This window comes from Octopus bimaculoides, chromosome 1, assembly GCF_001194135.2.
Source record: "Octopus bimaculoides isolate UCB-OBI-ISO-001 chromosome 1, ASM119413v2, whole genome shotgun sequence".
In the NCBI taxonomy this organism is placed as follows: domain Eukaryota; kingdom Metazoa; phylum Mollusca; class Cephalopoda; order Octopoda; family Octopodidae; genus Octopus; species Octopus bimaculoides.
In genome coordinates, this window is record NC_068981.1 from 98578960 (window position 1) to 98589883 (window position 10924).

General features: G+C 37.6%; 1 protein-coding gene across 7 annotated transcripts in view; it reads right to left on the minus strand.

Moving 5' to 3' along the window:
• Nucleotides 1–10924, minus strand: part of LOC106876178 (DNA repair protein RAD50) — a 94547-nt gene that overhangs the window by 21981 nt on the left and 61642 nt on the right. For all 7 annotated transcript variants that reach the window (XM_014924614.2, XM_014924609.2, XM_014924612.2 and 4 more), the window contains 5 exons: nt 9272–9473; nt 6520–6549; nt 3956–4036; nt 3115–3176; nt 870–1017 (listed from right to left, as the gene is read on the minus strand). In XM_014924614.2, coding sequence (XP_014780100.1) covers nt 870–1017; nt 3115–3176; nt 3956–4036; nt 6520–6549; nt 9272–9473 — 523 coding nt within the window. The remainder of the gene's footprint in view (nt 1–869; nt 1018–3114; nt 3177–3955; nt 4037–6519; nt 6550–9271; nt 9474–10924) is intronic.

The window sequence follows — 10924 nt, forward strand, 5'->3', positions numbered from 1 at the left end:
GAACCTGAAAAGAAAGCTTGCATTTGGCAGAGTTCATAGACAAAAACAATACCTACAACCTTCATATACTACCCAATCTTTATGCGCTATAAGGTCGATAAGAGGGGGGGTATAAGGTCACAAGCAGTGTTCGCGGAAGATGATCTAAAAAGACTTCCGGTACTGGTGGAGGAGGTGGGAGGGCGGGCGTACCGCTGGCTAATGGAGCTTCGTCGTGGGTTCTATTAGCATAGAGATTCCAGTACGAAATGGTGGTGGAGTGGGAAAGCGAGCTGGTTATATGTTTGGGATTCGCGCGCGAGTCGAAGAGGAAATGGTGGAAGAAGTGGTGATTCAGAGAGAGAGAGAGAGAGAATACAATAGGGAGGGAGAGGGAGGGGGAGATATATATATTTATATATGTATGTATAAGTATATATCTGTGTGTGTGTGTGTGTGTGTGTGTGTCTGTCTGTTTCTGTGTTTGTCTCTCCACACCCCCACTGCTTGACAACAAATATTGGTGAGCTTACATCCCTGTAAGAGAATAAGTACCAGACTTAAAAAAGATAAGTCCTGAGATAGATTTGCTCAACTAAAACCCTTCAAGGTAGTGCCCCAGCATGGCTGCAGTGTCTTAGTTTCTGTGTTTGTCTCCCCACCCGACCACTACTTGACAACAAATGTTGGTGAGTTTATGTCCCCATAACCTAGAAGTTCAGTAAAAGAGACCAAAAGAATAAGTACCAGGCTTAAAAAAGATAAGTCCTGGGATTGATTTATTCGACTCAAACCCTTCAAGGCAGTGCCCCAGCATGGTGGCAGTTTAATGACTGAAACAAGTAAAAAATAAAAGATAAAAATTAGTAAAAAATTTCCAAAATAACTACCTTCTCTTTTGACAACTCTTTCCTAATTTTAGACACATTGTTTTGTAATTGGTTTCTTTTATTGGTGATCAGCTCAACTTTGTCATTCAGACACTTACATCTCTCCTGCTTCTCTTCCAGAAGTGCAGCCTTACCGGATTTCTCATAACTAAATACAAACAAATAACAAAATAAAAGATGTTTAGGGATTGATTTCTAAACTAAGCAAGAGAGTATTGTACAAGAAAAGTGAACCTATGAGTGGAATTAATGGGTTTGCTAATGACAATAGCAGAACAAATTTTTTCAACTAGGAGCTAAAAGCATGCATCAGAATTGGTTTGCTAAGAAATTACCTCTTGATCAAGGTTCTGCACCACAGTTTAGTTATTATTTAGTTATTAACTGGGATGATAATGATCTGTGACGCTGTTTTACATTTCTCATTGGCTAACTTGAACCTAAAGAAGTAAAGTACTGAACAAGACACTATAAAATCGGCTTGTTATAACCACCAACCTATTTCTGTTATGAATAAGGTGGTTACAGTCCAATTTGTCAATCAGCTTCTTCTTCTGCCGCATCAAACACACACATATTAAATACACTGATTATAAAGCAAACTGAGGATGATCGCAGATGAACAGATATTGATCATAGTGTCACTGGATTAGAGCTGATGTATGCCTTTCTAGTGTGACGTATGTAACAATTAGAAATACAAATTATGAAATAGCTAAGCTGTAAATCTTGAACAGCAAAAGCCCATCATGAGTTCAATTCCTGGCAAAGCATTGTGCCCTTGAGCAAGACACTTTATTTCACACTGCTCCAGGCCACTCAGCTGGCAAAAATGAATGGTATCTGTATTTCAAAGGGCCAGCTTTGTCACATTCTGTGTCACACTGAATCTCCCTGAGAACTATATTATGGGTGCACGTGTCTGTGGAGTACTCAGGCACTTGCATGTTAATTTCACAAGCAGGTTATTCCATTCACTGGATCAACTGGAACCCTTATCATCATAACTGACGGAATGTCATAAAATCTTGAACATTTACAAGAATAGTTTTAATTCATTTTTCACAGAAAAATTTGACTACCCAAGCAAATATTGAGCAAAAAAAAAATATTTTTACAGGTAATGTAATTTACTTTCATCTCTCCTTTCTTTCATTTAGATTAGGGTTCGTCAATGAAAGTTAGTAGTCAACATAATAAGCACCAGTTAGCTATATACTGGGTTTAAATCAACTGCCTATAATGTCTCCCTGCACATTGCTAGATCTTGCAACAAAGTTAACTCAATATTATTCCATTGGAAGACCTGTTTAAGCAACAGACAAAATTCCCTGCAGTATTTAGTTATATCTCATAATACCTTGAATTCAGATGTCAATTTTATTGATTATATGGCTAATTCTTGGACTTTGTCAATGATAGAAATTATTATTATATAATATAATATATACATTAAGCGTGGCCGTTGCCAGTACCGCCAGACTGGCCCTCGTGCCGGTGGCACGTAAAAGCACCCACTACACTCTCGGAGTGGTTGGCATTAGGAAGGGCATCCGGCTGTAGAAACTCTGCCAAATCAGATTGGAGCCTGGTGTAGCCATCTGGTTTCACCAGTCCTCAGTCAAATCATCCAACCCATGCTAGCATGGAAAGCGGACGTTAAACGATGATGATGATGATGTACACTGAATGCTTTTTAAAGAGGATTTAAAAAGTTTGATGTACATGACACCACACAAAATACCTTTTTTCACCTGCAAATATTAACTGCGAATTTATTTCAATGTCTCTAGAGCAGCATAAAAAGCCTCATGGTATTTATTAACATTGACCTTGAAAGTTCAAAAAATGCTTATGAGTTTCCAAGGCAAAAATGTCAGTTGCCACAGTTTTCTTTTACTTGGTGCAACATGTGTGACAAAAATGTATGTGACATTTTCAAGACAAATATTTTCTATACCTTCCAAATAGTGTAGATCTCAAATTGTTTCACTACCAATATCTGGTTGAAAACGAACCATTTCAACACACCTTTACAAGTACATAGACATATAGTGATTTTTCAAGGCACTCTAAAAGTTTTTGAAAACCTCTTTTGGTTTAACTTTCATGGAAAAAGTCCATCTGAGCCACACAACACAGAGTCCTGGACTGTAGAACAAACAAGACATTCAAGTAATAACAAGTCAACAGGCAACAAAGTGATGCTTCTGAAAAAAAACAACAGACCACAATGTAAACTTACTTGAGAATAATTGACATATAGTTTTTTAACTGAAGGACACCCTTCTGTTGGATTTCTTCAGCCTAAAAGAAGCAAGTAAACAAAATATATGCAAAAATAAATTACAAAATAGACAAAAACAAAAAAAATTCTAAAATTTTGAAATCATTGTAAATTGTACTGTTTTAAATTTTGTTTTATTTCAAAACTTCTACATTTAATTTTTTTGAAAATTTTCTTTAGAAGTATTTATTTAGAAATATTGGCATCAAATTTTGGCAGAAGGCCAGCAGTTTTGCGGGAGGAACCAAGTTGATTAAACTGACCCCAGTGCTCAACTGGTGCTTATTTCATCGACTCCAAAAGGATGAAAGGCAAAATCAACCTCAGTGAAATTTGAACTTGGAATGTAAAGATGGATGAAATGCTGCTAAGCATTTTGCCCAGCATGCTAACAAGTCAGCCAGCTCGACACCTTTCTTTTCAATGAAATATTGCCAAGCATTATGCCATATTATAAGTGTCCTCAGAATCTGAGAAATCTAGACTATCAACGCTAACAGAGTCCACTTCCACTGCTAATGAAGAAAACCAACACAGTAAAGTAAACAGAACATAACCGTACAGTCATACAACACTATAAAACATACTGAAACAGACTTGCTGTATATCACACAACATGATCAAACTTTCACACTTCAACTAAAACACCAATCCTTAACAAAACAGTCAGGTCAAGTCACAACTTCTAATGTCCAACAAGAATGACTTACTCTTACTAGTTTTTGTTTGATATAAACAATGGCGTGAAATTTCAATGTTTCAAAAATTATTTGCCAGAATCATGTCTCTAAAGACTTACCTGCTTTCTTCTTTTCTCAAGTTTGTCTTCTTTGCGTGTGGTTACAGAATCCTTTTCATCAACTAACTTGTCTATGCTAGCCTTTGGTAAAAATAAAAAATTAATATTGATATCTTAGGCATAAGTCAACATATTTCAGGGAAGCATATAGTATTTTGTATTTAATTATCACTTATTAGTGAGGCCCATAGAAATTCTGCATTTTATTATTCTTTCACTTAGGTCTTCAATTTCCTTCCATAGTTAAGCTTGTTTAACCCTTTTAGTATTCAGATTACTGTTTCAAACATCATTTTAAATTAATCGTGCATTATTTCATAGCTTGGAGATTTTGATGATGTGACTGTTTATTTTTAAAATGACTCAGTAGGGTCGATGTGAAAGGCTAGATATGACCAGTTTGAAGATAAAACAGGTAGAATATTTTGGCCGGATATGGCTGGTTTAAATGCTTAAGGGTTAAAGCATAACACTCAAACTGGTTTCATTATGATAAAGATGTTGATTATATTCTACCATCCACAACACTTGTCATCATTTATGTTTGTTATCATACTGGCATGGAATAGATGAATCATCATAGTTCAAACCAGCTCTTATTTGGAGTTACTGCCTTCCTAAGCTGGTAGAACACATTTTGTTCATGTTTCCCTTTTGGCATAGTTTCTACAGCTGGATGCCCTTCCCAACACCAATGATATTAGAGTATACTAGTGTCTTTTATCATGACACTAACTCTAGAGAAGTTGTTAAGTCATTCAAATGCCACCCACTTTATAGTGTACTTGCTGCATTTTATAGGGCACCAATACTAGAGAGGTTGTTTTGTCTCACTTTTACATCAGTGGTTCCCAAACTTTTCTGGCTGCTGCCCCCTTGGCACTCTGGGTCACATTCCTAACCCCTTCCCTACCACAAACACAGACCACTTTCAGCAGCAAATTCAAACTAGCTGTATTTCACAAATAAATCTTAACCTAATCAACCCATTATTTTGTTGCTGTTTTTACATCCACTGTCCCCTTTTGGCCACCCCATTATTGACCCTCTTTTCTTCAATGCCCCCACCTCTGGATTCCCCCCCCCCATCCAGGGAGGCAGTACTACCTACTTTGGGAACCGCTGCTCTATATAATCTCAGTTCTTTTCAAAACAAACATGACTGAGAGTGTGGTTAGAAGAAAAGTGATGACTCAGATGATGAAGAGGAAAGAGCATGAAATCACAGTGTGATAAGAGAAACAGACTAATGGGATGGTGAAAGAGAGGGCAAAGGACAGTGATAACTACACACTGGTTGCTGGTAAAAAGTTAAACAGAAAAACAACAAGAGTAGCTCAATTAGACTCAAATAAAAGTGTATCATAGTAAGGTAATGGTAAGAGTAGATGTCAACTAAGAGTCACATGGCAAAGGGAAGGCAGTTAGAAGTACAGAGTGACAAAAGAGAGGTGTTGACAAGGAGCAGATCCAATGCCATCCCTTGTTACACTGGTACCATAATGAGTAGCCTTGTGACAGACTGGTATTCTGTTCATGGAGAATGTTGGCCTGCCTGCTTAGCCAGTGGGTTGGTACCATTTGAAGGCTATAACAATGCAAGGAAGTGCTTTCTGACCAGCAGTGTGGAACAATATCTAATAGTCTGGTTGATATAATAACACAGTGCATGTTGATTGGTGATAGTTTGCTCCAAAGCGTGGAGAAGTTGATGTGTGGCTATAAAATATATGAGAGTGCATGGCCTAGTGGTTCAGGTGTTTCATTCACGATTGCAAGATTGTGGTTTCAATTCTTGGACTGGGCAGTGTATTGTGATCTTGAGCAAAACATTTCATTTTACATGGACTTTTTGGCCAAGGTGGGATTGAATCCAAAATCACTTGGTAGTGAAACAAATTTATTAGCCACACAGTCATGCCTGCATCTACAAACACAGAATGTGTGTTTTATACACATATAAAGAATGAACATTGTCTGAATAAAGGGCTTCGTACAAATGTACACACTAATACTTATTATAATTTCATTGGTAGTGAACCTAGGTAGTATATTCTTAGTTTATCTAAGTGAAATATTTAATTACTGAGCATGTACAATGATTCAGTAAGTAGTCGGTGCGATGACTTTATGGGAAGAATATGTATATAGGCATGGGCATGGCTGTGTGGTAAGAAGTTTGCTTCTCAACCACATGGTTCCAGGTTCAATCCTAAATTTTGGGATGAGAAGTTGGGAATGGTGGGAGAGAGTGATAATGATGACAGTGAAGACTATAGAGTGTGAGAGGGTAATGGATATGACAGGAGATGGAGAAATAAGAGTATTAACAGGAGTGGGTAGACTTATCTATCACTCAGTCATGTGAACCTTGGATGCCTTCAACCAGGCCTACTATATTACAAGCATTTAGATAGCTCTCAAATCTAAGGATAAACTATAAGTCATGACTTTTTAACCTCCTTTTCACATACAAGTCCCAGACATTCTACCAAGAGGTAAGTGGCATAGCCCTTCCTCCTTTGACTATACAATATAAAAAAAAAAGCAATAAAAACATTTACCTGTAGAGGTTTCGATTCTTCTTTGAGTTTCTGAAAGATTTAAAAACAAAAATATAGAATCAGCCCACATGTCATTACAAACACACACACACACACACACGTTGTCAACCCTATTCACATCCATATGCATACCAAACCAAAAAAGGAACTTAAAATCCAAGTTATGCCAATGAAGATACAGATTCAAATAAATTTTATATGCATTCATTCATTCATTTATCTGTACTAGCATGGGTTCTTCTTTATCTTTTTTACTTGCTTCAGTAATTGGACTGTGGCCATGCTGGGGCACTACCACGAAATGTTTAACCCGTTAGCATTCAGATTACTCATTCAAGTGTAATGCTTATTTATTCACATGATTTAAGAGGAAAACTGGGTGTAAGAGGCATCAAGTGTGTGTAAGAGAGAAGACTGCATTGGTTTGGTCATGTGATGCGTATGGATGACGACAGCTACGTAAAGAAGTGTCGAGCTCTAATTGTCAAACTAAGTAAAAACGCTGTCTTCCAAACATACAGGCTTGTCCTTTCAGGTGGCAGTGCCTCTTAAAAAGCACTCATGCCAGTGGAATGTAGAGGCACCCAGCACACTCTGTTAAGTAGCTGGCATTAGGAAGAGCATCCAGCCATAGAAAACATGTCACAACAGACATTTGGAGTCTGGACAGCTCCCTGCTAGCCAGCTCCATGTCAAAACATCCAACCTATGCTAGCATGGAGAGTGGCCGTTAAACGATGATGAAGATGACTGCTTTAAATTAATCATGCATTATCTTGTAGCTTCGAGATTTCAGTGATGTGATTGTGTATTTTTAGAATTGCATTGTAGGGTAGGTGTGATAGACTGGATCTGGTTAGTTTGAATATAAATCAGGAAAAATATTTGGGCCGGATATGGCCATTTTAAATACTTAAGGGTTAATTGAACAAATCAACTTCCTCCCATTCCAAGTATCAAACATGGGTTGCCTGGGTGAAAGGCAGGAATCCTGACCACAAACTAATATATTACTGAGGTGTGGCTAATAGGCTCAGGCATGATTATGTAATAAGAAGTTTGCTTCCTAACTATGTGGACTTGAATTCAGTCCCACTGCACAGCACCTTGAGCAAGTGACTTTCACTATAACCCTGGGCCACCCAAGTCTTGCAAGTGGATTTGGTAGACAGAAACTGAAAAAAGTTCATCGTGTGTGTGTATGTGTTTGTCCCTCATCAACACTTGATAACTGGTATTGCTTTGTTTCCATCCCCATTATTTAGGAGTTTAGTGAAAAGAAACTGATAGAATAAGAACCAGGCTTAAAAATAAGTACTAGAGTCAATTTGTTCTACTAAACCCTTACAGGTGGTGCCCCAGTATGGTTGCAGTCCAAAGACTGAAACAAGTAAAAGAGAAACGATATTGTTTTATAACCAGATAGCATTCCTGTTGCTCAAATTTGCTTCCTTTTCAAATAAAGGATCTTTCATTCTACCTGTTTCGAACGCACAAAGCCAGCACATGATTGGCTAACATGAGAAATAACAAAAATATCACCATTTGTAACTCACTGATTTTCAGAGAAGCATAAACGTAACCAAACAAACAGAACCCTTCCACACACACATCATCATCGTTTAACGTCCGCTTTCTATGCTAGCATGGGTTGGACGATTTGACTGAGGACTGGTGAACCAGATGACTACACCAGGCTCCAATCTGATTTGGCAGAGTTTCTACAGCTGGATGCCCTTCCTAACGCCAACCACATATATATATATATGTTCTAGGTTAGTTTCCCATGCAAGCATGGGTTAAGTGTATGAGGGGTTGCTGAAAAGTTCCTGGTTATGGGCAAAAGGAAATACAGGAAGATCAGTTAATTATGACTTTATTCAACATATTCTTCTCTCAGATTCATGCACTCATAGCAGCAGTCCTTCAGGTTTGGCCTCCAGGTTTTGCGATACCCTTAAAACCAGGAACTTTTCAGCACCCCATTGTGTATGTATGTGTACACACACACACACACAAGGGGGTGCTGAAAAATTCCTGGCTTTGGGTAAAAGAAAATACAGGAGGATCAGTTATTTTTTTCTCAGATTCACACATTTATTGCAGTAATCCTTCAGTTTTTCTAAGCCCTGTAAAAGAGATTGGAAGGTTGGGCCTCCAACCAGGCCTTTTGTGATACCCTTAAAGCTAGGGACTTTTCAGCACCCCTTCATATATATCACTGAGGCTCTGTTTTACAGGTAAATGCCTTTTTATCACTAAAGCTAATTTCTGTTTCATGTAATAGACCTCATATTTCACATGTCTTTGAAAGTAAGTGAGTGAAAAATTTGTTAACCATAGTAATAACAACCACGTAGTGATGACTTACAGAACACAAATATAAACACACATAGGGTAAAAGGTAAAGGGTAACATACATATGCACACTCACACACACACACACACACAATGGGTTTCTTTCAGTTCATATTCAACAAATTCACTGAGAAGGTATAGGTTCGCTTGGAGCTATGATAGAAGATACCTGCTCAAATCCAGTGGTGTGCATTCTCCACTGTTGCTTGGATATCACACATGACAGTAGTTGCTTTATGAGTTAGGCCTAGCAACAACAATCGCCTCACACAGACACAACAAAAAACTGAAAAACTTGGATAAGCAACAGAGTAATTTCCCTCCCTTTATTTTTCTTTCTCTCACTTCATCTCTGTCACACACACACACAGGTCTGTTCAGTGAAATGATCTACCTTTATAGAAGCCTTATGAGTCACGTTTTGATTATGTAAATCAGCCTTGTTCTCCTCAAGCTTTATCTTCTCTTGAAGGTTCTTTTCAATCTGCAGTTTCTCTGAATTTAATGAATTAACCCGACTGTGCAGCTCGTTCACTTTATCAGAATAATTGCTAAGTTTTTGTCGTTGATGCTCAAGTTCATGATTAGTGGAACGCCTGGCCAAAGAAAGAGGTGAAGTGCAACATATTATTTATACATTCTGACAAAAATTTTTTGTTTAGTTTATCATTTATCTCTTTTTTCTTTTTAATCTTTTACTTGTTTAAGTCATTAGACTGTGGCCATGCTGGGGCACTGCCTTGAAGACTCTTTTAACTGAACAAATCAACCCCCGCCAAGGATTATTTTCTTAAAAAGTTTGATACTTATTCTATCAGTCTCTTTTGCCAAACTGCTAAGTTACAGGGAAAAAAACTCACTAACACTGGTTGTCAAGTGATGGTGGGAGGCAAGCATAGACACACACACACACACGTGTGTGTATTTATATATATATATATTTTTTTACACACACACACGTGTGTCGTTGTTTAACGTCCGCTTTCCATGCTAGCATGGGTGGACGATTTGACTGAGGACTGGTGAAACCAGATGGCTACACCAGGCTCCAATCTGATTTGGCAGAGTTTCTACAGCTGGATGCTCTTCCTAACGCCAACCACTCAGAGTGTGTGTATTTATATAATCGCTGACCAAACACCATTCAATTTTTTTTCTCCGTGTTTTTCTCCTTGTTTTCTCCGTATTCTTTCTGTTGAAGAGCGTAGCTCGAAACGTTAAAGACTTTCTGTATTCCCAAGCGTCAAACTAATACATCCTTTTGTTGTTTACACCACCTGTCCTCGTCTGTTGTTTTTTTTCGTACATTCTCCCATATATATATATATATATATATATGACAGGTTCATTTTGGTTTCCATCTATCAAATTCTCTCACAAGGCTTTGGTTGGTGCGAGGCTATAGTAGAAGACACTTGGCAAAGGTGCCATGCAGTGGAATTGAACCCAGAACCGTGTGGTTGGGAAGTAAGCTTCTTACCACAGAGCCACACCTGTGCCTATAGTTGTCAAGGATATTTGAATAAAAGCCAGAATATTTTAGAATTTTAAAATCTAAAAATGACATTAGTTTTGCTAAATTGGTTTTAGTTTATGAGATACTAAAGAATCCTCAAATAATGATTTTACCCTGGCCTATAGTTGCCAACAGATACAAAGAGGCTAAGTTTAGGTTTTCACTCTTCAACATTTTTATTCGATCTAGTTTTTTTTATTTTTATCACCATCATCATCATTTTAATATCCACTTGTCCATGCTTGTATGGGTCAGACAAAGTTTACCGAGGCAAATTTTTCTACAGCCAGATGCCCTTGCTGTCACCAACCCTCACCTATTTTCAAGCAAGGTATTATTTCCTCAGCCAGACATGTTCTCGCAGAATATTGGATATGAATGACAGTGGTTGCAAGACAGTAACAATCATTTTACAACTATCACATAACATCAAGACATGGAAACATACACACTCACATACATGTATGTGTGTATATATATTTATTTACATATATATATATATATATATATATATATATATATATATATATA